Below are 27,390 nucleotides of genomic sequence, written 5' to 3'. Positions count from 1 at the left end.
GAACATATTCTAAAGATTGCAGTGAGAGTTGGTGTGGAATTTCAAGTGAAGTGGGTAGAGGATGAGAAGATTAGGGTGGTGGTGAGAAGAGATAAAGGTGAAGTGTAAAGGAGGAGTCTGAAAGTATCAGTTGCCCAAAAAACTACAAGCAAACCAAATATGAGATTATGCCACAAGCAGCTACAAAAAAGTGTGTTTTTTTCCCCCACAAATTTTGGTCCAAGTCTTGACAAAAACTGGCAGTGGCTAACCCGAATCCAATCTGCACTGAGCAAATCTATTTTGGAGAATACAAAAGAGTCCTAAGTGAAATTACAATCTATTAAAATCATAGGTAAAATCCTGTAATTTCAATCTATTAAAATCTTGTAATCCAGTACATTATAATCTTGTAATTACAATTTATTAAAATCTTAATTGAATACACCACCCAATCTTCCTACATTTAAAATTGGTCTTCCATCAAAACGAGAACAAAACACCTAAGTGAACAAAAACTCAAGCAGAAACTTGGAGCAGCAATTGTTGCTGGGACTCTGTAGTTGGTCCCACATTCAAACCCTGAACTGAGGAGGAGTTTGCCACAGAAGGGTTAGTGATTTTCACTTCGTAGTCGCCCTGGAAAAGGGAGGCCTCGAAAAAACCATTAGGGTCCGTCATGCCAGAAGCCAGGCCGGAAGTCAAACCAAATTCATGTATGAGCTTGTCAACAACATCACCAGTAGGCAGGTTTTTGAAGTTGTTGTCTGTCAAACACATTCTGTAACATCCCTGAGGGTTCCAAGCAGACCAAATAACAATGCCTTGAATCTGAGGGTGTGCATGGACCTCCCTTAGAATTTGCTCCAAGTATGATGCCTGCCCATATAACCCAAAAAATATTAGCAAATTATAAGAAGTGGGATTTTTATCATAATCAAACATGCCCCTTCACGTGTGACGTGACCATATCAAAAATTTAAGGTATCCGACACAAAACCAATAATTGGCAATAGGTGGAGAGGCGCATTATCTTACCTGATTGGGGCCGCTTGTCACGTCCAATTCTGTAATCCAAATAGGCACTTTTGCAGCAGCAAGAGTATCAATAGAAGATCTTATGTAGGGAATGTTTGGAGTGGTGAAATGTGACTCGAGTCCAATCGCCATCTTCGCATTATTGTTACCCGGAAAGGCTTGAATGTCTCTCAGCTTTTGAAGGTACTTAGCTGGGATCGAATCTCTATCTCCACTCTCCTCAATGGTGTTATACTCATTCATGAACAATGTGGTTGCTCCATCAGCTTTAAGAGCCCAATTATAGAACATGGCTGAAGCAGATGCACCAATCTTACTCTCAAAGAAGTTAAAGTGCAAGTTTTCATTGCAAACATCCCAAGCTATAACTTGCCCCTTGTATCTCCCCATGACAGAATTCAGCCTCTTGGAGGCTGCATCAGAGAGCTGTTGGCCGGAGAGTGACTTAAGCCAACCGGGTTGGTAGCGGGGGTCGTCCCAGAACACGTTGTGTCCTCTGACTCCAATGTTGTGCTGCTTTGCAAACTGAAGCAGGGCATCAGCGGCAGAGTAGTCTTCATGGCCCTGAGATGACTCTGTGCTGTACCATTTCATTTCATCTTCGAATGTCGTGACGGTGAAGGGCCTTGAAGTGAACCAGTGTTGGTAGGCTGTGTTGGTGAGGATGTTCTTGTTGATGGCAACACCAAAAGGGAAGCCTGGGGCCTTTTGTTGGATGATGATTGTTGCGTTGGCTAGTGGTTTGCCTTGTTCATCAACTGCTTGAATCTTCACATTGCTCTTTCGAGTCTGCAAAAAAAAGTGTATGGTTAGCTTTTTTTAACTTTAGCCAAATTAGTTTTGGATAAATTATATGGCCTGATCAAACTCACCTTTGTGATGCTTTGATGTTGATGAGACTTCCATTGCTTTTCAGTGAATGGTTGCAACGAGATGCTATCAACCCAGATCTCAACAGATGTGTTCTTGCTCTGAATTAAGAGTTTAACAATTGTTAATTATAAAAGATTGAACATACTAAGTATCCGTTTCGTATTGATTATTTAGGGGGAAATCACTTTATTTGAAAGTGATGCATGTGTTGTAACAACAAAAGAGAAAAAGAAATATAAGGCCATGTTCCTCATTCGGGTGATTCAAACTGGATTAGCCCGGTTGATCGCAAGTCTAATGTATGATTAACAAAAGAAATACGAGTAAATGTGGTCCAAATAGTTTTATGACTGTTCATGCAATAATTAAAAACAAATACCTCGAAATAGAGCTCGGCGGGGCCCGAGGCATCAACAGTTAGGCCACCCTTGAGCATAGACCAGCAATTGGATTCAGCCACAATTGCACCAGCGTGTATGAATCCACTACTAGTCTTGAAAATAGCTGTTACTGGAACACTACCACTGCTCACTTGTATCCAAGCTGCATCAACACAAACAAAATACACAGTTACAATTATTAATCAATTACTGATTAATTAGAATGGGGAAGAAAAGTGATGAAATTATGTACCAGAGAATGTATAGAACTTGTTGCTTTGCAGGTAGGTCTTCTGAGAAATACTGTCATATGATTGTTGTCTGCCATGAGCCACAATGAATCTGTTGCCTTCAGATTCTCTGTGTTGTATTTTTGCATTGCCAAAACTAGACCATCCGTTCAAGCCATGATTTAGTTCAGGGTTTACAATGATCCCTCCATTATATTGTGGTTTGTGAGGTTTTGCCAAACACTGGAAAAAAAAAACAAAGGGAAAAAGATTAAAGCAATTTTAGATTTAATGGAGTTTTCTCTGTAAAAACATAACTAAGTTTAACAATTTGCAAATTATACGATTATAATTAATTGCAGGAAAGCTTATTACCTCAATACTGGCGGTGTAATCATAGGACAAGGCATTTACTTGAAACCCTGCAAGGCAAATGTTTAGTTTGTGTTCTACAACATGCATATGCTTTGATAATAAGTTTTTAACTATAATTGGATTATTTTGTTTGAGGAATTGAGAAATAAAACTGAAACACATGGTAATATTATCAATACGGTCGTTATACCGTGTCTTGAGTCACCACATATGATGGCCCAACACGGTCATTATAGGTATCGATGCCTTACTTAGGGCAACACGATTTGTATGCGTGCCTTGGTGTGGCATGACATAGCTTGCCAGATCATAACATGTTTTTTCCTTTTTATCATATTGGATATGTATTGTGATCATGTCGACCATACTTATTTGACACCTCTAAAATTGATTGACAAGATGATTGTCACTCACTATTGACACAAATTTTAAAGAAACAAAGTAGTTTCACCTTATTGCTCTACGTCTTACAACAATCATAATGCTAAAACTCAATTTTGTTGTTTTTCATAAAAGGATGATAGCAATGAAAAGCAAACCTGCAAAAAGAACAGTGCAAAACAGCACAAGCAGATTACTTTTGCCCCAAAACTTCATTGTGCGTTGATTGCTATACCCAAGCATTGACATGAGCTTAAAGCAGATGATGCATTGTATGTATTTATACGTACATGGCAAGATTATATAGTCAGAACAGGATTCCTGCTAAAAGATTGAAAAATAAACCATCCATCGTTTTGAGTAAGTATAGGATTTTCTTCCCGTTTCTAAACTATCTTTATTTGGGTAAGTTATGATGAGATTTGACGACCATCTTTATATGGATCTCCTAGTACACAAAAATAAATAAGATTGGATTTAGTCAATAAAAGAAGATTTGATGTACGTATATGATCTACATGTTACCCAAATTATGATGGAAGGTTTATGAAACAACTTTTTATATGTCCACCCAAAAAAAGGAAAGAAAGAAGCTCTCCATCAAAATATGATACTTCAACACAGTGGCGGAGCCACTCTAAGGCCTGGAGTGGCCTTAGTCGGGCCCTTCTAGATTTTTATCTCTAGATTTTGTAATAAACAACTTATAATTTAAGTTAAAATTTTCTTTAAAACAAATTAGACATGACTCAATTAGAAATATTTAGCCTAAACATGTAATTATTGAATACTTAGGTGATTTATATACTTGTATTTTCTAACAAAAATAGCTTTGTGAATATAAATATATATTACTTCAATAAACGAATATTACATATAGTTAACAAAAATTATAACTCAAATAATCATTAATTAAATATTAATGCAAGGTTCCTTTTTTTAATATTAAACTCAAACATACTATACAGATGCTATGACTCGAACCCAGAATCTTTCCTAGAGGAGTAATTATTCCAAACCACTACACTACTAGGTCTTTTGCATGCAAATTTCCTTTTAGAAAAAGGGATTACAAATCCAATAGATTAGTTAACAAGCAAAGCTGGTTGCTTTCCCAATTTATCTCCATCATGCACAGTCACTTTTTTAATGTGTTTTTAATTAATTATCAAAAGAAAATACAAGCTCTAAAACGAATAGTAAATACCCAACAGCCGATTTGCCCGTACCAGATTGCCCTCATTGATTGAGCGGATAAAAATGAATATTAACGAAGATCAACCGCTGGTCTCAAGTAGCCTGTTGGATTTGTGGTCCAAGTCAAAAACCCATCAGGTCCCTGGTTCGAGACTGGCAGAGAGAGAGAAGAAGAGAGAGGTTACAAAAAATTATGAGGTATTCTAAAATACCTCTGTTTTTATTTCACTTTTTTTTAATATTTAAAATAGCCCCTCTTTTGGCAAGAATCCAGAAATAAATAGTTCAAGAAAAATCTATTAGATTATATTCTTTGGTTAGCTTTTGCAGTAAGAGTCCTTTTTCTAACAAGAAAAATATTTGGTGAAAATTCATGTTTTAAAAAAAAAAAATTATATATGGTCAAAATTCACAAGGTTGTGAGCTCAAGATCTCACATTTATGAAAATAATCTTTTAAAAATGAATATTCATTATTTTCCTTTACACAATGAAAGAAATACGATTAATGAGTGAGATCCAGAAATAACTTAAGACAATATTTATATATTATCATGTACTTAAATAATTTCCTGATTGGACAATTAACAATACAGAAATTTTAAGTGATTTATTGTATAATTATTATTCTTGAATCCAAAATGTTACATTAACTTCATGGGTTCTACCACCAGTACTCCTTGTACCTTGTTGATTTTGTGTTACATCTAAAGCTTGGGGAGGCTAGGCGAAGGGTGAGTAGAGAGTTTTCCAATTTTCTCCCCCTCTTTTTTCTTGATAGTGCGGGCTTCTACTTAATAGGTGAACCGAGTCCTGTCATGTTATGCCCCCAAAACGACTAGACCACATAAGAGCAATTTCAAAAGACTCGTCAAATGCTTTTATTGATGTCATGAATGAGACGTTCTAAAGACTTAATATATTAATTTAAAAGGTTCTATCACCAGTACCCCTTGTAACTTGTTGGCTTTAAATTACATTCAAAGCTCAATAGGTCTTGGGTTCGACTGGTATCGAATTAATATCAAACTACCAGAAAGGTTACAATAAATGAGGTATTCTAAAATACCTCTATTTTTTTTTCTAATTTATTGGAGTTTTACCCTTTTCTGGATTTGATTGGGAACTAGGCCTCATCATTTGGCCCGTTGGCCCATGGGCCAATGGGGGCCACCTGGCCCATTGAAAAAAAGCCCGACTCAACCCGTTATGGGCTTTGAGATGGTCCGACCAGCCTTGGGTCTAGCTAGGCTTGGGTTTGGGTGTCTATAGCCCGACCCGGCTCGGCCCGATTAAGCCCAAGAAAGCCCGACTTGGCCCGTCCATAAAAATCCGGTCCGTTAGGCCCGCATACATATATAATTATATATAAATAAGAGTTTAGATTTATGATTATATCACTTAAATCACATATATAATTTGTTTCGTTTCATTTACTTTTCTTTACTCATTCCTAGTTTATAATTGGATGATTAGCACATTAATTTGTGTTAATTATTAATTCAACAATTATACATATATAAACAAATAAGATGAACAACATATCACATCACCAAATCTAATCATTTCACGAAACATAATCGTAACACCAAATATAATCATGCTTTTCTTGAACACATCACCAAATATTTGCATATTTATTCATACCATGCTTTAAAAAAATATTTTTTTGATACTTATTATTTTTTAAAATTATTTCTTCAAATGTATTACGATCTAATTATGTAATAATCTCAAAAATAATACTTGATTTTATTATTTTTGTGGAAAATCTTATAAATTGTGTGACTTTATAGGGTGTTTCATGAATTTGGTTTGATATGAAAATATTGGAATTAAGTGAGTTTAATCTCAAATTTAGACGAAAATGTCCTTATGATTAAGTTTATGATTTTGTTTTTTAATAAAGTAGGGCCCGTTTAGGCCCGGCCCATTGGGCTTAGCCTGGCTCGGTCTGATGGGCTTTCTCAAGCCCGGCTCATGAATTGGGCTTGGGCTTTGAATTTTCTAAAAAAATCCGGCCCATCCCGACCCGATATTTTATCTCTCCTCTTTAAAGCCCGGCCCAACCCAACCCAAGCCCATTAAGCTCGGCCCGGCCCATTGACGAGCCCTATTGGGAACGAATCTAAGTAAAAGTAGCAGAAATGTTACAGTATATGACATTGTATAAATAAAATAACATAAAAACTTTCAACGCTGGTCTCTGGTGGCCTAGTGGATTTGTGATATATTCATATCCAATAGGTCATCAGTTCGTAACTAGCACACCTCGAATCCAAACCCTCCATCCAATTCTGAATAAAATGAGGTATTTAAAAATACCTCTGTTTTTATTTATTTAAATAAAAAATTGGCGTGACCTCTGTTTTTATTTGTTAACTAATTGAATTGAATTGCATCCCAAATGCCCAAAAATCTTGAACCATTCACAGGCAGGAAGAAGCCAAACATCCTTTTTTTTTTTCTTCAATTTTTTTTTTTGGTTCAAAAATAAGAAGGGGAAAATTTTACACATGCGGTACTGTAGAGGTTTGAACTCAAGACCACTTGAGAGCACACCAAACTAACAGCCTAAGCTAATCCAACCAATGCCCCATCCATTCTTTTCCTTTTATGCAATGAAAGATAATTGATGCCAAGATCCATAAACAAAGTTCATTGCAACATTTGTATGATATTATGTAATTAAATCATTGCTTGATTGAACTTATTAACAATATTTTAAAGGCATGATTGATTGTGTAAGTATCTATCTAGGCATTTTTAGGTCAATTAGTAAAGTATTCAAATTACATTTATCTTATATATAGTATTTTTATAGCTTTTCTTTAACCAATCAAATATACTTTTACGGTTTTACCAACAAATCTAGGAAGAGCCAACCAATATTAACTGAGCTAGAGTCCTCTTGGGCGAAAATCATGTGCAAACTATAAATATAATAACTTGACAAGGTTTATTGCCGGATTCCTAAATTTGTTGGCCTTGTGATATAACTAAAAGTCAGCATGTCTAATGTTCGAGTACTGATTGAATTCACGTATTACCAGAAAAAATAAATGAGGTATTTTAAAATACCTCTCGTTTTGCCTAATCATTTTTAGATATCGCTAGAGATCAATTCCTTTATTGATTAATTATTGAGTTTTTGGATTTTTAATTGATTTTATGGAGAAGCACCTCCCATGTGATTCTCCCCATAATCACTTAAAATCACTAATTATATGAAGAAGCACCTAGCACATGGGAGGTGCTTCTCCCCAAAAAATGATTCTGGCCTATCTAGAATCACTCCCAAACCAGCCCTTAATCAATATAGTAGAAACTTGATTCGTTCAAAACTTTCATGTTTTTCATTTAACTTTCATTATTTCTTTCAAAATTTTACTGATATCGTTATTTTATTGATTCTATATCATTATATATGTAAGTCTCTTTCCAGCTTGTTGGTTTGCAGACCCCAAATTTGGGCATAGAATAATTAGCAAATGCAAGCACAAAGAGAAGCCATGAAAGAATCTGACCTACCAATTCTCCACTTCTCTATTTACAATGAGAGCACAGTTCAAAACAACATCAAATAAGTACAGAGCTACTTGCTAGAAGAAGAAGAATGAAGACGAAATAGAAATATGTGGCATAAATTAATCAATCAATTAACTAATGCTTTTCAGTAGGTGAATATTGCCTCAGTTCTCTCCTGTTGGACAAGGCAAAATCACAGCTTGTTATCAGAGCAGGTGACTTTTGCATCTGTTGTCTCTTATCTGGTAAAGCATGCATAGTATCCACTTCGGGCACCAAAAGCTATCTGCACTGCATTTGTGGTACAGCTCAAAGTTTTGATGGTTCCGGCAAGGGTTCCGACTTCCTATGCCTCGAGGAACCCCTTATCTTCCAAGTAAGAAATCACTTCTTCGGCCATCTCACATGGGGAAGCACACACTTCTCCTTCATGTGTTAATACTATCTGAAGGCAGATAAAGGATGACGAAACAATGAGACCTTTACTTTTCACTGAATAGAACAGTAACATCAAGCAACAACAGGCAAAAGTAATATGTAACAATGGGTGAGTTACGACTACACACAACTGCAGCTACTCTTACATGTGACCCCGGTACACATCAGATCATCTTTCATTCCATTCTGCACTATATTCCTATAAGTAAATCAAACAAATGTAAATGAAATGGTGTGTGGTGCAGTTCAAAAAATCCTACATCATGTTCTTGATCAATAAGACAGACCAATTCTCCCAACCCCTACAGTGACATCACAAGACCAATACAGGGCACTGGCCTTTTACAGGGTTGTTGTCTAGTGCAAGAGTAAATTGGTTCAAATTTATTGGTAGCTAGCAGGATTAACTGCTTTATTTTTAAGTTTCTATGCCCTAGCTTCATGACACAATGTATATTCCTCTTTATCAAGAGAAGCATCTATGTATATATGATATCTGCAGTAACTAAAAGATGTATTCTGATTTTCTCTAGATAGTATACATACCTCACAATTTAATGGTGGCTCATATGGATCATCAATCCCAGTAAAACCTGCAATTTCAGATTCACATAGTATAAGTAACAACCAGCATTCTACACAGAGAGAGAGAGAGAGAGAGAGAGAGGCAGAGGCGTCCAGACTAGAAACTAACAAAGCAAAAGACAATATTTCAACAATAAATCCTGGTTGCAATGCTGAAGGAAAATATTCAGCGCTTTTGAATATGGAGTGGGATTGGCATATATACATTCCAAAATTGGCAACATAAAAACTTTCCAGGATTTAATTAGTTATCAGAGTTGCAATTAAGGGTCCATATACGATATGCCAAAATATACCAACTTCAACAAATATGCATGTCAAAGAACTGAGGAAGAAGATCCACACAGACACACCCACATCCACAGGTTTTGCATACAACAGAAGATCGAAAATTAAGAATTTTGCACGTGATTATTTAGACAAAATTTAAAACAAACATGATCAGATCGTATTAAAAAAAAAAACTATAAAGATTTTAGGAGCAAAAGTACCATTAAACAGGCTGTTGAAAGTCAAAATACAAAGTAAATTCAGTAACCAAAAACCAAAATAGTAGTTTGCAGATACCTTTGATCTTGCCTGCACGTGCAAGCTTATATAGGCCCTTCGAGTCTCTAGCCTCACAAACTTGGAGTGGAACGTCCATGAACACCTTTCACAATACAAGTTCTCTTTATAGCTAATCTCTTTTTTTCAGCAGTATTTTAAATATTTACACGAAGCTCAGAATTGAAACTTGAAAAGCAAGCAGTCATAAAAATTGAGAAGCAATGAAGTACCAACCTCAATAAAATCTCCAGCAGGTAGCATTGCACGACAGGCATCGCGATCCCTTCTGTAAGGAGAAATCAGGCTAGCAATACAGATAACTCCAGCATCTGCAAACAATTTCGCCACCTCCCCTGAATACAAAAACAAAGCCAATGCTTTCATGAATATATATAATGAAGCAGAACACCGTTATTAATTACCGAAAGTGATTAATCTAAGGCAAACACGTACCAATCCTCCGAATGTTCTCTGCACGATCTTCTGCTTTAAAACTAAGGTCACGGTTCAAGCCATGCCTGACATTGTCCCCATCAAGAATGTATGACAGCTTTCCCCTGCGGTACAAACTCCCACCCAAAGCACAAGCCACAGTGCTCTTCCCTAACAAATATATAACTAATCAATCAGTAATTTTCTCTTGGCACATAGCCTGATGCAACATCCATAACCCATCACTGATGGGTTATGGATGTTGTCAGGCTATGAATCAGACCGTTGATCCAAATGAAATCATATCAGAATTCACAGTTTAACAAGATAAAACATGTCACATATCTCTGACATAAAAAATTTCAACCACCACAAATTAGCATGAAGAGTTTATATATAGATACAACTTTGAATTAAAAAATTTATAAATAAATTAATTTAAAAAAAAAAAAAAACACCAACCTGAGCCGCTGAGACCAGTGATCCATATCACGCACCCTTTTTGTTTAAGTAACTTTTGCCTGTCATTTTTGTTCAATGAACACTCATGCCACTGAATGTTGGTTGAATTTCCAACCGAAGACAGCAAGCTCGCATTTTTATCTATTTACCAAAAATTCAAAAAAAAAACCCAATTAAAAAAAATTTCCAAAAACCCAGAGCCAAAGCTACATGCAAAATTACAAATGGGTGATGGGCAATTCAGAACACAGCTAAGTACCTGCATTCCCAGCGTGCCCATTCAAGCTCGCCGTCCTGGAGCCCTCCATAGCCTTCACTAGAAACAAACCCCTGGTTTTCAAGCTATTTACAGAAGTGCCACCGGACAAGTTCCCCAACGACAGCTGCGAAAACGACGGTAACGGCGACGAAGACGTCGTTTCAAGCCCGACACCGAGTCCCGGCGAGGCCTTCCATTGCAGTGGGTTGGCTTGCATATCTCGTAAAATCATAAAATCCACTCTCCCAAATTTTCAAATTAAACGAAAAGGGAAATTGGTTTGGAAGAAATTCAGAAATATATATACTGAATATTTACAAATAATTTTGGGATATTTGGAGGGAGACGTGGGAAAATGGAAAGTTGTGTGTGGCGGTGAGGGAGTTCAGGGTTGTCGGCAGGTAACGGGGATGGCTCCTTCGTTATTAATAAAAATGTGACCGTTAGCTTTCTTTTTAAATACCACTGTAGTAGATTCCAACGATGCCGGTGACAGCGACGTCGTTTTGGCAAGGGAGAAACGCCTTATCGCCTTGAATAATTTGTCGATGATTCCTGTGAATCTAGACTTAATTCCGCGCCTTGTGGTGGGCTGAAATTGGAGGGTTTTTTTTTCTCTTCTTTCTCCAGCTTTATTTTAATTACTCTTTAATTTAATTATATGTTTATTTTTTTCTTAGAAAGCAAGTTACAAATCTTCAGTAATGAGATTTTAATCCTAAACTGTGATTCATAAATTTAGATTAATAAATCGCATTTAAAAGAAACAGTAAAGTATTATGATTTAACTTTTTTTTTTTCGTAAACTTTATAACAATTATCTAAATAAACAAAATAAAAAAATTTATCGATCCATCATCACACACACAGACCTCATAAGGACTTGAACTCATAATTATTTGGGAGCATATCGAAAACCTGGATCAATCCAATTAACATCTCATTTCATACTCAATCTTGCTAAAAGAAAAATTACACTAGAATTAACCAATTGATGCAAACAAAATAACATCTTACTGTGTCCATATGTCACCGTCATCTGGCCCAGTTCAAATTTCATTCACCAGAGTTTATTGCGCCGTCCAATTAAAAAAATGCCCATATTCCTCACATGCACCCAATCTCTTTTTCTGCTATAAAGAATTGACTTGCTTTTTTTCATGTTTTTATAACCAAGATGTCAAATGTGCTCATGTCCCCTTCATGCAACCATTTCTCTTTGGCATGAGTTAAGTAATTGATTGGTCCTACAAGCCCACACTTCAACTTAAATTTTTTATTCAAAAGAGCAATGTAGATAGTTCGAGCAATAGATAAGGGTGCTAGAAAAATAAAATCTACGGAATTGCATATATGAGTTAGATTACTTGATCAAATTAATATGTCCGTCTTTTCTCATGTGAGTTCAATTTTTCCTCCTTATAAATTATAATCGGTATGAATATCTCATTGTAAAAAAAAGATTGGCCAATTTGGTCTTCTTTTTATCTGCATTTTAAGTGAAAATCTCAATCCTCACCAACATAAGTTTTTGCTCTTCAATCCAATGTTTCAACATGGCAGGTTGGTATAGGATGATTCCCTCTACTTATCTGGAATTAGGGTTTGATTTGATGGTAGGTGGAGGGGCCATTTACCTTCTTCCCAATTCGTAAAGCCATTTCAGACATTGACATATCGTTGGAAGCTTTAGCACTATGCAGCTAGTTGGCTACACTTGACAGAACCTAATTGGTTGATTCAAAATATACCTTGTATATCAACATAAAAGCACCATCTACGTACATCAGCATACACATAATTGAAGTGCTTGTGCTTCCACCTACCCCACATTGATTTGAATTGAGATCTATTGGAGAAGGAGGGTATCTAGATGTATTTAGGTTTAGGGTTCAAATGTGGGAGATTACAATTAATAATTTGGCTTGGTGAGTAGTGACACACTCTCTTTTTAAAGATAGAAAGGCTCAAAATATATGCACGATTTTCACAAATGGAGGAAAAGTGGTTCATTGAACTTCTGTGTCATTCCATTACTCCCTTGAGTCATCATTGCATTCATGTTTATCCATGATGGGAAAGCAAATAATGGATCTGTTGTACATCCAAAGCAACAACAACCAAGAGGCTAGAATCATGGGCTATCATCATTATTTTAAGTGTGACTCTAGCACAATGGAGTGAAAATGTTCGGTCACGTCTTGAAGTAATTTTAAGAAGGAAAATGCTAGGGAGACCAACTTTAGATACCAACTTGTGTACCAACTCTCTTATACAGGCTGGGACCCAGTGTATGGGTGGGCTCCACCTCTATTAGAGAGTTGGTACACAAGTTGGTATCTAAAGTTGGTCTCCCTAGCATGACCCTTTTAAGAAGTAAGAATGTTGTTTTGCAAGATATCTAATGTGTCAATACATTTTATTAACGACAATGATATCAACACATTATCTATAATAAGACTATCTAATATATTATGATAAGGAATTATAATAAAACTGCATATTAACAAGTAAGATAATGTGAAAAAGTAGTGATATATCCATAAAAAAATTTCTTCTTAGGGATAAGATGAAGTTGGCATGCCACTTTGCTCAGTGGCACTTGGTTCCCTCACTGCCTTAGCCTCTTTGAGACATTCTATTGAACTTCTTACTCCTGTGACAGTTCAAGGAAACTATGAAAAGAACATTGTGCAATTTCATGTGTAACAATTATGAAAAGTAGGAAAAATTGCATTAACGATTCCTAATATTGACCGTCGGTGTGCATTCACGATTCCTAATGTTGAACTTCTTAATTTAAAAAAAAATACATTTACTTAATTTTAAGAGTGCTAATTTCTAAGAATTTTTATTGTGTTTTTCATTTAAAATTCTAAGGTTTAAGAGTAGCACAATAAAAATAGACCTCGGCCTGGAGACACTAATAAACAGTTTGGGCTGTCTTTTTCTTGGATTTTGTGTTTTAATATTTTAACAGTTGAGGGCTAATTTTTCTTGGGCTTTATGTTTTAAATTTTAAATTGAGATATATGGGCCTAGGCACCTAGCCCTATTCTATTCTCATACTTTCCCTCGTCTTCTTCATCTTGCAGAGCAAGCTTTTGGAGCGAAATAATGTTGGCCATGGCGAACACCGAATCCTCCGGCGATACTGCTCGGCCCTGGCAGTGTTACAACACTGCTTACACCAATGCTAAAGCCGGTACGTATTATCACCCAAAACCCAAATCAGAATCTCTTACAGAAAAAGAAATCCTAGGGTTCATGATATTGAACTATGAATTTCAATCAAATTTACATACCTGAATGTTCATTGAGTAAGCCTTATTTCGTTTTATTGCAAATTTTTGAAATTTAAGGCATGGAAGGCGTGGACAAAGAGAAAGTTCAGAGGATAGTGTATGAAATGAGTAAAGGGTCGCAGTACTTTAGAAACGAGGAACGCAAAGAGGCCTTCATTAGAGAAAAGATAGAAAACATGCGAGCTCGATGTGCGAAGCTCAAACCAGCAGATTTGGCTCACTATCAAACGGTAAATTTAGTACCCACCATTTCAATTTGTGCTACTTTTCTGGGTTTTAAAAAAAAAAATTTAATTTAAAAAATTGTGGGCTTGATTGCAATTGTGTCTTCTTCTAGGTCGCTGATAAGATAATCTTAGAGCTTGAAGCCACGCGTGACCTTTCAAGGATTTGGGTACATGTGGATATGGATGCTTTCTATGCAGCTGTCGAGACTTTAAGCGACCCTTCGTTGAAAGGGAAGCCCATGGCCGTTGGTGGCATGTCTATGATCTCCACTGCTAATTATGAGGTGCAAATACTTTACATTACAATTGTTATTAACCTGGGTTGAAATGGAATTCCATACTTGAAAATTGTTTGTCCTGCCTGCATTTGTCTTATGAATGTATATGGGGAATTTGATCCCGCCACTTTGTAGGCACGGAGATTTGGGGTTCGTGCTGCGATGCCTGGTTTCATTGCTCGGAAATTATGTCCTGAGTTAATTTTTGTTCCCACAGATTTCAAGAAGTATACTTATTACAGTGATTTAACTAGAAAAGGTTAGGTGGTGTTTTCAAAGGGTATATTTTTACTGTATATTCTTTATGCTAGGTGCTAATCTTTAGTTGTGACTTATCATTTATGTTAGTGTTCCAGAAGTATGATCCTAACTTCGTGGCTGCTAGTTTAGATGAAGCATACCTTGATGTGACTGAGGTTTGCAAAGAACGGGGCACTACTGGCGAAGAAGTAAGTGTATATAATATTAGTTGGCTCAACATATGAATATCACATTTCTTATGCCTTTGTTTAGCATTGACATTGTCCTTTTTGTTAAACTTCTTGTTTTCTAACCTTTTCATTCTCAAAGATTGCCAGAGAACTAAGAGCTGGTGTTCATGATGAGACTGGTGGTCTTACATGCAGTGCTGGAGTGGCACCAAACCGTCTACTTGCTAAGGTGTTCCTACAGATTCTGTGAATAAATATGTTACCTGGATAGGAGTTTAAGTGTTCTCAATACGGCATACTGCTTTTATTCATTTACTGATAAAATAAATGTGGATGCTATCTTATGCTGTCTACTTGACGATAAGATATCTAAATAAATAAAAATTCCTAGTATACATGCCAATGTATGTATGCATGCTTGAAAAAAAAAGGTGAACTTTCTTCTTGTTTTGGCAGTATCTAATGGTAACTTAGGTTTGCAAAGAAAAAGATCCTACTGGCAATTGGCAATTTAGTAAGGGCATATAACAATTAATTGCCTCAACCTATATTGTATTTAGCATTGACATTACCCTTAGAACTTTTTATGTTTAGGATTAGATAATAACACTACAATTTGATTTGGATGGTTTTCTTGAGAACATCTCACATTTGTGTGTCTGTGTATACACATAAGGTTGACTCGCATCTTCTTATCTTATTCCTCAGGTTTGCTCAGATATAAATAAACCAAATGGACAGTTTATTTTACCAAATGACCGGATGGCGGTCATGACATTTATATCCTCACTTCCTGTCCGAAAGGTTTGTCCAACATTTATACAGTTGTTGCAGCATAGATTGTACCACTGGTGTCTTTGCTGGTGCAACTGTGATTTACAAAATAATATTCTTATATGTGGTGATGAAGTCATTATTACGGTACATGCTGATGAAGATAAAGAATGGTAAACTCTTATACAGATTGGGGGCATTGGTAAAGTCACTGAACATATCTTGAGGGATGCACTTGGAATTAGTACATGTGAGGAGATTCTGCAAAAGAGCAGCTATATTTGTGCACTATTTTCTAATTCTTCAGCAGGTTAGCACTCTTGTCATTCCCCTATGCTGTTTTTTGCTTCCTTCATCATTATAAATAAACTCTTTTACAGGCAGATCATGTGATTAGATACACCACCTGCTTCTTTTAAATCCACTTGTCCTATCATGTATTTCAGATTTTTTCCTCTCTGTGGGACTTGCTATCGGGGGAACAGATACTCCTCAAGTTAGATCAAGAAGAAGCATAAGTAATGAGAGAACATTTTCGGCTACAGGGGATGAAGCATTTCTTTTTTGTAAATTGGGTATGCAGTCCTATTTTATATTAATTAGGGTTTGTTTCCTTATATAATTGGAGGTTGTCCATAGACGTAATTAACAATTGAACACTTGATCAGTTGGAAGTATGAACCCCATATTTTGAAAATCAAAATAAATTGATTATATGAAAGTTTGTGCTTAAAGAATCCAAGGCCTACATTTTTATCCTCCACAAGGAATGTGTCATCAGGTGATTTAATCCCAAGCTATCATCATTTCCCCAGAGTATATCTTCAAATCTGCGGTTTTGAAATTAGCATAAGTATTAAGTCTCGGGTTGAGTCTACCCAGCCTGAGTCCTATAATATGTCTGGATGCATGTACCGAACTGTTACTTCTAAATGTAGATTTTCATTATTTAGGGACTTTGAAGCTTATATGGATAACATTTTATCTTAAATTTTACGTTAAATTAATTGAAAGTCCTGTTCATCTAGTGCCTCATGTATATTTTATGCTTGCAGCGGATATTGCAGAGATGCTATCTACTGACTTGCAAAAGGAGGGTCTTCGTGGGCGAACATTGACTCTTAAACTAAAGACTGCATCTTTTGAGGTACTTGAAAGCATTCCTCCGTAGCTATATGACTATCTTAGTTTTTGTGACTCCTTTTTTCGGTTTTAGATGCCATCAGTATTTCGTTCTGTAAATTTTAAAATGCCTTACAATCTACAGGTTCGCACCAGAGCTGTGACTTCGCAAAAAAATATATGCTCAACTGAGGATATTATGAAGCATGCTTCAAAGTTGCTTAAGGCTGAACTTCCTGTTTCCTTAAGGCTGATAGGTTGAGTGTGTACATTATATACAAGCATTATACAAATATGAATTGCATATGTTATATCGTATACTTAGTTGATCTAATGAGGACCCAACTTAAGGACCTTAAGGACGGATAAGGTGCAACTCATTCACTCTCATCCATGGCATCTCAGGTCTCAACGAACCATATCCAGTATAATGAGTGAGATGTAAATCTGATCCATAGTTTGACAACTCAATGTCAGACTGTCAATCAAGACCAATCATTTAAACATGATTTTACATGATCAGTAGTTGTAATTCTCTCTGACAACATAACATGTCAAATTTTCTGGCAAGAGACCTTACCAAACATATAATAATATATATGTCGTATAAATGTCAGAAAGGGAATTTTAAATAAAAGCTCAATCTTGCTCCCCATATGTCTTAGAGTTAACAGAGCTTTATTTTCATCAATTATCAGGCCTACGGTTGTCCCACTTTGATGAAGAAAAGGTCGGTGCTCCTTCTGATCCCACACAAAAAACTCTCACCGACTATATGCTATCAGGAGATGCTTTAAGGAAAAATATGGGCGATCAAAGCTCCTTGGACTTGGATCCTACTGATCACTGCATGATGCATGTTGAAGAAACTTGCTTATCTAAAGATGGACATCAAACATCTTGTGATTATCGAGATCCTCTTGACGAAAATCATTTATCAAATTTAGATGACAGCAAGTCTACTTCGGGCAATTTTGAAGAAAAGGAAGAAATTTATGAATCGACTAGCAATGCAAATGCAGAAAAGGTATGTGTGGTGAAAGGCATGCTGATGGTTATTCTTCTTGACACTGAAAAAGTCATCACTCAGCTCCTTAAATATTGAAAAAGCATTTGTAGTTTCTAGAAGTTGCATAACTCACTGGATTTTCATGCTATTTTTCATATGCCCAGATGAATGCCAATGACAATCAGAATGAGGACAATGTACAGGATGTAGTGCGACCATTGTTGGGACCAGGTTATTCTTTTCCTGACCAGTTTGAGGGCAGTAGCCTAGACAGAGTGAATAGTGTAACTAAAACCCTTGGGGATGTGGCAAGTTCTTCAGTCAGTCAGAAAAAGTTCCTTTTGTGGGTGAATGACTACAAGTGTTCGATCTGCGGGATAGAAATGCCACCAAGCTTTGTTGAGGAAAGGCAAGAGCACTTTGATTTTCATCTTGCTGAGAAGCTTCAGAAAGAGGAATCTGGGACTGACTTCAAAACTTGTGTTCTGAAGAAAAGGTATACTATATTTTCATTGAGTTTCCAACGTGCCTCTCTTCATATCCTTTCTTTTTGTCCTCTTGAGGTAGTTTGTTTTGTCTGATTGATTTGGCTTGAAACTCCGTCAGAAATGTCCCCAAGGATCACATTGCGAGCCAAAGAAAGCACAAAAAGCAGAAGCCGTCTCCAAAAGAAGGCAAACACATACCTATTGATGCGTTCTTTGTTAAGAGCAATCAGAACTTCTAGAATTGTATTTTATTTGTTATTTTCTTGTACAAATCTGTACATATCCAGGTTTTTCATCTATTTGGTAAATATCCAACAAGTTGTGTGTAATAAAATTTGTAAAGATGCATTTTGGGTTCGAATTTGGACCCTGATAAATAACAATAAAGTTCCTTATGAACAATCTTGGAGATTTTCTTAGAGCTTTCCAAAGCCCAAACCCGTACCAAAACGGTCGCTTTTTCAATTGCAGGATGGTGGTGTTGCCACGTGTAACTTATCTCTACATACATAACCATAACTGGCGTTTTTAATGTTTCTGAATCAGTTCATGGAGTTTTCTGTTGCCACAACCCCCTTCAAAAAACATTTTTAAAGAAAACCCCATACAGAAAAAGAATACAAAAGGGAAATGGAGCTAGCATCAAAATCAATGATTTCAGATTCCAAATTCGCCATACTAAATCCAAGAATCCCAAGCAGTAGAACCCAGATTGCTTCTTCAGTAAAATTTCCCACTACCCTAATCAAGAAAAACACAGAGGCTAGCTCTGGAGCCACAATGCCAACCATGTCTGAGATATTGGCCTCATCAAGAGCCCAAAACCTTGACCTTCAGCTCCAAACTCTAGGACCCTTTTTCAGAATCACTGCCAAGAGCTTGGAGACACAGAAGGAGCTTGGCAAGGCTGAGGGACTGATAAGGTTCTGGCTTAGTGGGAAAATCCTTCACTTGGAGTCAATCAGATTACAGAGAGAGACACTGGGGATGGAGAAGTCAATCTTTGGCATTGGCTTGTTCATTGGAGCTGTTGCCATTCGATACGGCTACGACTGTGGTTGCAGAACAGCTGAGTTGCTTGCGATCAATGACTCTGACATTTTCCACCACAAGGTTCTTTCTTTGGTTTCCTAATCATGTTTCTTCTGGTTTTATGCTGTTATTGGATGCTATAGCACTTTTTTCAGCCTTTAATTTTAATATTCTGTACATCAATGGTGAAGCCTCTCATTTGCTTAAATTTCCAAGTATCCTTTATTTTGTGGATGAGATTGTTCTCTTAGTGATAAAGCTTGCTTTGAAGTGGATGATAAGTGTACTTTCTGCTAGCTATTTTGTTGGTGTATGGGGTGAAGATATTTGATGAGTTGCATTAAGGTTAAATAGCATTGTCAGAAATAAGTTGTAGAATTGATATAAGAAATGCACTGGACTGGATTACTTGATTTGATGTTAAATCTGAACTGGTTGCTTATTTACTTCTCAGCTTGTCAGGTTCTATTCAAGAATCGGATTCAAGGCTGTGCATGAAGTAACTGGTTCGACTTTTGGAGACTATGCCCACATGTTGGTCTGGGGAGGAATTGGGACCCGAATGGATGCCAGTGTTGAAGAACTACTGATCAAATGGTGCACCAGGTTCAAATCTGGAGAGTGAGTCGACCACAATCGATTGTTTGAGTTGTTTCTAATGCATGAAAATTGCTGAATGTGATGGCTGGAACTTTGTACTGAAATGGAAGTGCTGTCTGAGCAATAAACATCAGTTTTCTTGAGCTGGTGTATTGATCTGAAGCAGAAGCACTGTTTTAGCCCCTTGGCTTCCATGTAGCCTAACTGGATGAGAAGATTTTTGTGTTTCCCAGAGCTTCTCCTGCCGTTCAATTCTGGGCTTGAACTAGATAATCAGACAAAAAAGAAAAACTGGATGCTCTAAAGTACTTGTGTGATGGCGCCAAGGCTCACATGAGGGGTACAATAAGTTCCAAGCCACTGGCGATGCAAAAGTAGTTTAGATTTGATTGTAAGTGACTTCCTCTTTATATAAGAGTTTACAATTGTCGTTAAAATAATATGCAGATTGCTTTAAACACTAGTAGTAGAGCTGTTGAATCAGCAACTTTCTTAACTTGACAAAATCATACAGATCTATTGGTCATATTGCCCAACCGACAAATTATCAGTTGGGGACAAAGAAATTGCTCCAGTGGCATATGAAAATTGAGAAATCATTTAAAGAACAAGAGAAAGTGCCAACCCAATTTTAGGAATCTTGTCAGGTGCCTTGGTGTTGAATTCACCAGAGATAGCCAGGCATGACTTGGGTCTAACATTGTACTGTAGAACAGTCTTAAACTCTCCGTGATCGTCAAGTCTAGCTTTCACTACTGTTTGATGATCAACAGCATATGATCCTCCAACTGTCAAGGTGTTTCTCTTTGTTGACAGCTTTTGAGTGAACTCTACCACTGCTGCATTCTTCTTTTGTTTATTGAGATAAAGAACACATGATGCTGTTAGCAAGTCACCTTTGTTTGCCCTAAAAAATTTCACAACGATAGGATATTAGTGTCATACTTTTCCTTTAGCATGGTGACATAATGACTGTAATTCAAATCTGCACTTTGGCCTCCACAAAACTTGTTATATTTGTTAAAATTTTAGTTAACTGAGCATAACTATCATTATAGTTGTAGAGGTTCTCCCATGAAATGCTTTAGTTGTAACTTATAAGTATCGGAACTGTAATCTGAACTTATTATTGAATTTCTTTTTATTAATGTCATGTTACTTCAAAATGAAAAGACCTACAGAATTATTGAAGCATCAGAATTGAGACTCTTCATGTAAATGCCTGCACTGCACTTGGAGAAAGAGCTAGAAGCAGTTTTGTACTCTGTCTCCATACCAAGGGCAATGCTTGAACTCCCTACAGCTGCTGAAAAGGTTATTGCAGGGGACTTGTTCAAAGCCACAGATGTGGACAGAGCAGCATATTCTTGGTGTATTCGAACCCGGAGCTGAAATCAAGATGGGTGAGTTGTTTTTTAGTTCAGAATAGTAATTATTGTTGTGCGGGATAAGATAGGGTGACTAGTCTCTGTCTCTTCCAAAAACAATCTGTTCAAAGGTTAAGTGGCAAGTAGAAATATGTGTCCCGAGGAAATGAGCGATTTCTGTCACAGAAATTTTCTTTTTCCTGTCACAGATTTTCTAACTAGAGCACCAATTCTTGTAGTATTTCAAACCAAAAATGTCTCAAATAAAGGTTGGCAGAAGCTAGAAAGCTATTGTCCTCACAGTAGAAATTCTGAATTAGCAGTGACAATTTTCAATTTGTTTGAACTTTCTCACTTGTGATCAGCTGAGCCAGTACAAAAAGGTAATCATCTGAGCCATGATAAATTTTTAAGAGCTGTTTTCAGGTCAGAAGTAATCACAACATGATTGAATATATATTCTTTTTTCTTTCCAATATGCAATAATGAGACCAAGTACCTTGCTTGATTGGTAATCAGGCAAGCTGAATGAAGCGCTAGTATTCGTGCTTGACAGAAACTTCTCATTTAAAGTGAGGGTTCCAGTAATCTGTCATAACAAGGGTAAATACAAAATGCTAATTACAAATGAAGATCACAAAAATTGAAACTTTTGAGGTAACAGTAAGTTGTATATAGCCACACCCACTTTTGAATCCGTATCGATTCGACAGTCAAAATTTGCATTCTTGTATGTGTATGCTCCTGCCACAGCTGCAGTTGAGCAACCTCCCTTCTTTGCCGCGGTTGAAGTAATTTTCTGAAAACAATCCAGAACATACTCAGTTTCTGTTTAACTGCTTGAAGGGAGTGACATGATAAGAACATACCAATCCACCATCACTGTGGGTTGTGAAGCTAAATTTCTGGCTCCTGGAATATCCACTGGTAAGCAAGTCTACCAAAAGAGGTAAGTTTACGACAAAACTCTAATAGGCTTCTTGCAATGCAAGAAAAGAAAAATAGGACCAAATGTGTATTCGAAGTAAAGAAAACAAGAGAAAAAGAAACAGATTTTTCGGTGGGATATACAGAGAAAATCCACAAATCTCAAAGAGGAAAGAGATCCTACCCATTATTTTTCAGTAAGATTTTAACAGATTAACAAACATGAAAGACTTAGAAAAGTAGAGAAGAATTAAAGCGAGAACCTTTAGCTTTCTGACCAAACTCAGAGAAACATGGAGGTCCCTTGCTTGTGGGTTTGCTCTTGGTTTTGTGGTTAGACTTGCTCATTGTTCTTGGCGGAGACACCAATTGACCTTAGGAGACGACCAGAGCAAAAATAGAGAGTTTCACTCACACAATTTTCCTGATCGACCTAACCAGACTTGTATAAATAAATAAAATTCTTGGTTGACTAGTTGGGGTTTTCCAGTTGTCTTGTTATTCCAGTTGTCTTGTTAGAGCTCTGATTCTGTTCACTTGTACTTTTGGTTCTGTCTCAATGGAGCAGAGGCTTCCGCGAATAAGGATTTTTCTCATTGTGCAGTGCAGACGTGGATGGCAGTTGGTTAGGGGTGTTGAGCCCATTGCATTTAAAATTGTTTTGTCATCTGATTATCTACATATTCGTTTTAATTTTATCTAATGAATGCATTTTATTTTGCACATTTTAGATAACCAAACAACTTCAGGCGGGGATGATTTTCTCACAAGGACGATGTAAAATATAGATGTATTGATTGATCATTGAAATACATTTTGGAGTAGTCTAAGAGCATCTCCAATCAATATGTCAAATTGCCACATGAACATGAAATGACAAAAATTGAAGGTTAAAGTTGCTCCAACCGAATAGTCAAATCATACATGAATTTGAAGGCGATAAGAGATGTCAAAAATAATATATCAAAAAGCCTGATGCTAAATATTATTTTAATATTTTTTTGGTCATGGACCTCACTATCATTTACTCTCTTTTAAAACTTTATCCATTATATGGACCCTATTTGCTTTTAAAAAATATAATATTTGGTATTTTTGGTGGAGTTAAATTTTTTCCAAAGTGTCAAATTATCACATAAGCCATCAAATTCAAATTTCACATTTTGCATTTGACATCTCCCTCAAGGATGTTCTAAGAAAGATGTACACTTTTCTTACAATAAGGGGGTTATTAACATGGAAAAACCCTACCCACTAAATCATTTAACCTACAAAGAATTTAAAAGGTTGATAAATTAAAAATAAATAAAAAGTGATTGATTGATCGGCCCCTAAGATAATGTTTGATTGGTATAGTGGTATTTTTCTTTGAAATGTTAGAAGAGGCACTCATGTTTGAATCCTCTCACTAATGCTTGAGCCAATGTGGTTGGTTTAGTTGGTAAGGTTCATGTATTGTGTGTAGATCTACCAGTGTTTGAGTTTCGCTGCCAACAGTCCTCATTGGTGCTCGATCTGTAATTTCCTACATAAATCCAAACCGATGGCAGCTGGCTGTTGAGTGTCACGCGTAAATTATTCAGACTCGAGGTTGTGGGTATGCCTTGATGCCGATGGTGAGAGTAGTCAATCTCCTCCTAAACTTTTTTTTTAAAATTAAAAAAAAAAAAAAACAAATCAAAACAAAACACCAAAAAAAAAAAAAAGCAAAATTAACCAAACCCAAATTAAATCCATGCTACATACAACAAATTGTGATCTTGAATTCAATCTCAACCAATAGGGTGTTAGTTGGATTGGCTTATATCTTTGGTGTACTTCCAAGTGGTTCAAGCGTACATGTATTGTATGTGAGTTTTCACTCCTCCCTTTTAAACGTTGGAAAAAAAAAATAATAAAAAAAAATAAATATCAATCCTAACCGGAAAAGAAAAAAGGATTAAAAGAAAAGTTTAACGTGGCACGAATCCGAGTATTCAATTGTTATCAAATTTCAGGCCCTAGCCCCACTAACAATCTGATCCTGCGGTCAAAATCGCATCTCTCACGCAAAATACAAACACCCGCAACTGATACGAAGCAACCCTAAGCTACCCTTCTCTCCCCACACTTACAGGGACTCAGTCCTCTCTCTCTCTCTCTCTCTCTCTCTCTCTCTCTTCCCCAATTCCCACAACCCTATGTCGCGACGAGACAGTCGGGATTCCGACTCAAGACGACATCGTTCCAGATTTGACAGAGAACCCAGGTATCATTTGTCTCTGCATAACATGCGTGTGTGAATCAAATTTGGGACTTAAATGGGTTTAAAGGTTTAATGCATTAAAACTGAGTTACTGCTCTAAAAGCTGTAGTGTTTTAGTGAAATTTGAATTATGATGGTATTAACAAAACTATTTATTCTGCGTTATTTTCTCTTTCAGTTTTGGCTTTATCAATTTTATGAAATAAATGAAGAACATTGGAGATTTTCAATAATAAAAAATTGAAAATATATGAATTTAAGCTTGTATTTTTATGTGTTTTGTTAGATTTTAGAAGGAAAAAAGATGTGGCCTTAAATAAGACAAATCTTTCATTTTTATGCGTATTTGATTAAAAGATTCTAGCTTTATGTGGTAAGGCTCTGCTTAAGTCTTCATTTAAGTTTGGGTTTGAAAGAGGTTATTTAAAAGTTGATTTGTCTCTGGAAAATGTCTGTAACATGGTTATAATGAGATAAGAATAGTTTGTTTTTAAGTAGAATGTCATTCTTAATGATTTTCATGGGTTTTCTTAGTCCTAAGAGGTCCAGGAGGGATGGAAAAGACGAAAAAGAGAGAGTCACCAGCAAAATTAATTCGGAAAGTGCAAAGCAGTCTGACCAGGATCAAAAGCACCAGCCCAGGCTGCAAGATACATTGCCACTTGAATCCCCATTAGCAACTGACTCGAGGGTTGAAAATGGGGCATCCAGAAAAGAGTCTGATAAGAAACCCAGTGGACATCTAGAAGGAACCAAACTCTCTTCTGATCCAACTGATGTACCCCGGTCGCAATCTTATTTTCAGGTGGGGTATAGATTTTTGTATCTCGTCAACTTGTTTTGCTTTTATTGTATAATGACGAGCTAATCTCTAGCACGCATATCATCTTCAGAATCCTGTGTTTCTAGGATTCTGATTCTATGTCTAGATCATCTTGTAAAATACTTATTGCTGAAGATATTTTAGCTTAGTGATAATAATTGTACCGTCGTACAACATTGTAAGTTACTGAATTGCAACTTGTGTTTATTTATGTTTTTTTGGCTGTGTCTAACTTCAGAGTCTATGACAGGGGAAACTGTCTTCTGTATTAAATGTGTCCTTAGTCTGTATGCTGTAGGAACTGGCATAGGAGCTCATCCACTACCTTCCAAATTTGTGTGCATATTTTTCCTCAGTTTAGAGCAATTTAGGAGGCTTAAAGTTGTTCACTTACATTTCTGTGGGTTTATCCTGAGGCATTAGCAGGTTGTAGTAAGTGATTGTTATTATGTGGTTTAAGGGATTAACTTTTACATCAAAAGTAAGATATTTCTTACTAGATGAGTAGGCAGAACTGGACAAGAAACTACTGTAATTTTATTACGTTTCCTTTCAATTGAATTGACATGAAACACTTTTGGAAGACATGCTTAAACCTTATTTCCACCATGACTTGGAAATTGCTCGTCTAATAACCTGAAATTCTGTTGAGTTTTTACTCATATGGTTGCTATCCAGTGTATGAAAACCTTTTTTCTGGGCTGGTGTAGCGGGATTCTTGATCGGCCCTATTCCTTCAAGTTCATCCTTGTATATAACAATATTAGACTTGCCTGTGCATGTCTTATAGCAGCACGATGAGCGTGGTAATGCCAGGCAAGTTGATCGAAGCTCTCGTCGTGGTTCAGCTGCCGGTGAGATTTCTTATCTTAATTTTTTATTCAATTATTAATCACCATTCCTTTTCACATGTTAAAATTTAAATATCATACTGAAGAAAAAAGAAAGGAAAAACCCTTTCTTTTCTAGGTTCATGCTATTTTTCATCATAATCTATGCAACGTATGTATGTTATTTTTCTTGGGTTGGAAAATATCATTTGCAGTATCAGTAGCGTAATTTACTTTTCCTGTTCTATTTTAGAACGTGGATCGTGGAGGGATTCCAAGGATAGGCATGATGATAGGACAGTGAGCAAGACAACAACTAATGATTCACGGCCAAGAAATGAGAAACCCAAGGGGGATGAAAACAGGACCTGGCGCCATAATGGGTTCTTTGAAATGGAGGCTAATCCACCACCGGAAAGGAAAAGACCTGCATTCAGGGAGAAGAAGATTTCACTGGAGTCAGAAAATGGTGACAAAACAACTGCAGAGACTGCAAAGTCAAACCATCCTGATGCAGAAGGAAGTAGAAAAAGGGAGGAAAGAGGCAACAACCCACGCCACTTGGATAGATCTGAGAAGCAATTTGCAGGAGAGAGGTTGCCTTACAGAGGAGACGCACAACGGGGTTCCTTTCCTTCGAGAGAAAGGTACACTGATGGTGCCAGCCGCAACTATAGAGGAAGAGATAGATTCAGTGGGAGACAAGGGTTTCAATCTAGTGGTGGTCGTGGTGAGAAATGGAAGCATGATTTATATCACGAGGCCAACAGGAGCCCAACACCGAAAAATGAAGAGGATCAAATTGCAAAGGTGGAAACACTTTTGGCTTCATAGGATTGAATTGGCATGCAGATGGCACTAGGTCTTTTATCTGCATATTTGCATAGATGCGTCTATTGTGTCTTTCGGTGTTCCTTTTGCATGTTTAACAAAATTAAGGTACTTTCAATATAAGGTCTGTTTTATTGCTTTCTTTTGTTAATTGAACTTTCTTTTTGGGTAACCTGATGGGATTGCCAAAACATGTTAATGTTCTCATGAAATGGCTGAGTATTCTGTTCCACCCTCTGTTCTTTTCATTTATTTATTTACTTTAGAAATAGAAGCTTTTTATTTTTATTATCAACTGGCATGGCTTTGGCTCCCTCTTACTCTATGGCTATTCTCAAATAGTAGTAGGAAGCCTTCCTGGGGTACATTATAAATGCCAAATGTGTGACGGGATAT

The 27,390-nt window shown here is 36.6% G+C and overlaps 6 protein-coding genes across 9 annotated transcripts; 3 read left to right on the top strand and 3 right to left on the bottom strand.

Annotated features, from left to right (window-relative positions):
- LOC18767294 (anti-sigma-I factor RsgI6) lies at positions 499-2,962 on the bottom strand. The gene is made up of 6 exons (XM_007199106.2): positions 2,876-2,962; positions 2,524-2,743; positions 2,270-2,433; positions 1,890-1,988; positions 1,018-1,806; positions 499-858 (listed from the first exon to the last, which is right to left on the bottom strand). Exons 1-6 carry the CDS (start codon positions 2,960-2,962, stop codon positions 499-501), a joined length of 1,719 nt encoding a protein of 572 aa, XP_007199168.2.
- Positions 7,961-11,541, bottom strand: LOC18767164 (adenylyl-sulfate kinase 3). Of its 2 annotated transcripts, XM_020553807.1 has the most exons (8): positions 10,706-11,541; positions 10,447-10,587; positions 10,006-10,155; positions 9,787-9,905; positions 9,571-9,655; positions 8,965-9,011; positions 8,565-8,617; positions 8,335-8,425 (listed from the first exon to the last, which is right to left on the bottom strand). In XM_020553807.1, exons 1-7 carry the CDS (start codon positions 10,935-10,937, stop codon positions 8,588-8,590), a joined length of 804 nt encoding a protein of 267 aa, XP_020409396.1. In that variant the 5' UTR covers positions 10,938-11,541; the 3' UTR covers positions 8,335-8,425; positions 8,565-8,587. The 2 variants fall into 2 exon arrangements, with proteins under 2 accessions (XP_007201292.2, XP_020409396.1); XM_007201230.2 differs by lacking the exon at positions 8,565-8,617 and having other exon boundaries at positions 7,961-8,425; positions 10,706-11,538.
- Positions 13,769-18,756, top strand: LOC18768146 (DNA polymerase kappa). Of its 2 annotated transcripts, none has more exons than XM_020553836.1 (14): positions 13,769-13,910; positions 14,068-14,240; positions 14,348-14,521; positions 14,651-14,774; positions 14,906-14,964; positions 15,086-15,175; positions 15,655-15,750; positions 15,910-16,030; positions 16,167-16,295; positions 16,776-16,867; positions 16,988-17,099; positions 17,541-17,869; positions 18,016-18,347; positions 18,458-18,756. In XM_020553836.1, the coding sequence occupies exons 1-14, from the start codon at positions 13,823-13,825 to the stop codon at positions 18,576-18,578; spliced, it is 2,040 nt and encodes a 679-aa protein (XP_020409425.1). In that variant the 5' UTR covers positions 13,769-13,822; the 3' UTR covers positions 18,579-18,756. The 2 variants fall into 2 exon arrangements, with proteins under 2 accessions (XP_020409425.1, XP_020409424.1); XM_020553835.1 differs by having other exon boundaries at positions 13,770-13,910; positions 14,864-14,964.
- On the top strand, positions 18,869-20,423 carry LOC18767657. The gene is made up of 2 exons (XM_007199355.2): positions 18,869-19,452; positions 19,826-20,423. Exons 1-2 carry the CDS (start codon positions 18,970-18,972, stop codon positions 19,994-19,996), a joined length of 654 nt encoding a protein of 217 aa, XP_007199417.2. The 5' UTR covers positions 18,869-18,969; the 3' UTR covers positions 19,997-20,423.
- LOC18766632 (mitochondrial outer membrane protein porin 2) lies at positions 20,440-22,738 on the bottom strand. The gene is made up of 6 exons (XM_007201081.2): positions 22,529-22,738; positions 22,208-22,275; positions 22,027-22,137; positions 21,838-21,927; positions 21,151-21,359; positions 20,440-20,878 (listed from the first exon to the last, which is right to left on the bottom strand). The coding sequence occupies exons 1-6, from the start codon at positions 22,611-22,613 to the stop codon at positions 20,572-20,574; spliced, it is 870 nt and encodes a 289-aa protein (XP_007201143.1). The 5' UTR covers positions 22,614-22,738; the 3' UTR covers positions 20,440-20,571.
- On the top strand, positions 24,027-27,231 carry LOC18766951 (rRNA biogenesis protein RRP36). Of its 2 annotated transcripts, none has more exons than XM_020570613.1 (4): positions 24,027-24,513; positions 25,045-25,315; positions 26,124-26,187; positions 26,417-27,231. In XM_020570613.1, the coding sequence occupies exons 1-4, from the start codon at positions 24,446-24,448 to the stop codon at positions 26,995-26,997; spliced, it is 984 nt and encodes a 327-aa protein (XP_020426202.1). In that variant the 5' UTR covers positions 24,027-24,445; the 3' UTR covers positions 26,998-27,231. The 2 variants fall into 2 exon arrangements, with proteins under 2 accessions (XP_020426202.1, XP_007200402.1); XM_007200340.2 differs by having other exon boundaries at positions 24,029-24,513; positions 26,127-26,187.

This window comes from Prunus persica, chromosome G8 (genome assembly GCF_000346465.2).
Source record: "Prunus persica cultivar Lovell chromosome G8, Prunus_persica_NCBIv2, whole genome shotgun sequence".
Classification (NCBI taxonomy): Eukaryota; Viridiplantae; Streptophyta; class Magnoliopsida; order Rosales; family Rosaceae; genus Prunus; species Prunus persica.
This window is presented reverse-complemented; position numbering and strand designations above follow the sequence as displayed.

What these genes read in the sequence shown, in the direction of transcription:
- LOC18768146 (XM_020553835.1), top strand. Translation starts at nt 13,823, where the DNA reads ATGTTGGCCATGGCGAACACCGAATCCTCCGGCGATACTGCTCGGCCC. An exon ending in TCTCCACTGCTAATTATGAG is followed by an intron (nt 14,522 to 14,650) that starts GTGCAAATACTT and finishes GCCACTTTGTAG; the next exon opens with GCACGGAGATTTGGGGTTCG. An exon ending in GGGGCACTACTGGCGAAGAA is followed by an intron (nt 14,965 to 15,085) that starts GTAAGTGTATAT and finishes TCATTCTCAAAG; the next exon opens with ATTGCCAGAGAACTAAGAGC.
- LOC18766951 (XM_020570613.1), top strand. Translation starts at nt 24,446, where the DNA reads ATGTCGCGACGAGACAGTCGGGATTCCGACTCAAGACGACATCGTTCC. An exon ending in GGTCGCAATCTTATTTTCAG is followed by an intron (nt 25,316 to 26,123) that starts GTGGGGTATAGA and finishes CATGTCTTATAG; the next exon opens with CAGCACGATGAGCGTGGTAA. An exon ending in TCGTCGTGGTTCAGCTGCCG is followed by an intron (nt 26,188 to 26,416) that starts GTGAGATTTCTT and finishes GTTCTATTTTAG; the next exon opens with AACGTGGATCGTGGAGGGAT.
- LOC18767294 (XM_007199106.2), bottom strand. Translation starts at nt 2,962, where the DNA reads ATGCATGTTGTAGAACACAAACTAAACATTTGCCTTGCAGGGTTTCAA. An exon ending in CCGCCGAGCTCTATTTCGAG is followed by an intron (nt 1,989 to 2,269) that starts GTATTTGTTTTT and finishes CTCTTAATTCAG; the next exon opens with AGCAAGAACACATCTGTTGA. An exon ending in AACATCAAAGCATCACAAAG is followed by an intron (nt 1,807 to 1,889) that starts GTGAGTTTGATC and finishes TTTTTTTTGCAG; the next exon opens with ACTCGAAAGAGCAATGTGAA.
- LOC18767164 (XM_007201230.2), bottom strand. Translation starts at nt 10,937, where the DNA reads ATGATTTTACGAGATATGCAAGCCAACCCACTGCAATGGAAGGCCTCG. An exon ending in TGGGCACGCTGGGAATGCAG is followed by an intron (nt 10,588 to 10,705) that starts GTACTTAGCTGT and finishes TTTGGTAAATAG; the next exon opens with ATAAAAATGCGAGCTTGCTG. An exon ending in ACGTGCAGGCAAGATCAAAG is followed by an intron (nt 9,012 to 9,570) that starts GTATCTGCAAAC and finishes CTGAAATTGCAG; the next exon opens with GTTTTACTGGGATTGATGAT.
- LOC18767657 (XM_007199355.2), top strand. Translation starts at nt 18,970, where the DNA reads ATGGAGCTAGCATCAAAATCAATGATTTCAGATTCCAAATTCGCCATA. An exon ending in CTGACATTTTCCACCACAAG is followed by an intron (nt 19,453 to 19,825) that starts GTTCTTTCTTTG and finishes TTTACTTCTCAG; the next exon opens with CTTGTCAGGTTCTATTCAAG.
- LOC18766632 (XM_007201081.2), bottom strand. Translation starts at nt 22,613, where the DNA reads ATGAGCAAGTCTAACCACAAAACCAAGAGCAAACCCACAAGCAAGGGA. An exon ending in GAATCGATACGGATTCAAAA is followed by an intron (nt 21,928 to 22,026) that starts GTGGGTGTGGCT and finishes TTGTTATGACAG; the next exon opens with ATTACTGGAACCCTCACTTT. An exon ending in TCTGATGCTTCAATAATTCT is followed by an intron (nt 20,879 to 21,150) that starts GTAGGTCTTTTC and finishes GAAATTTTTTAG; the next exon opens with GGCAAACAAAGGTGACTTGC.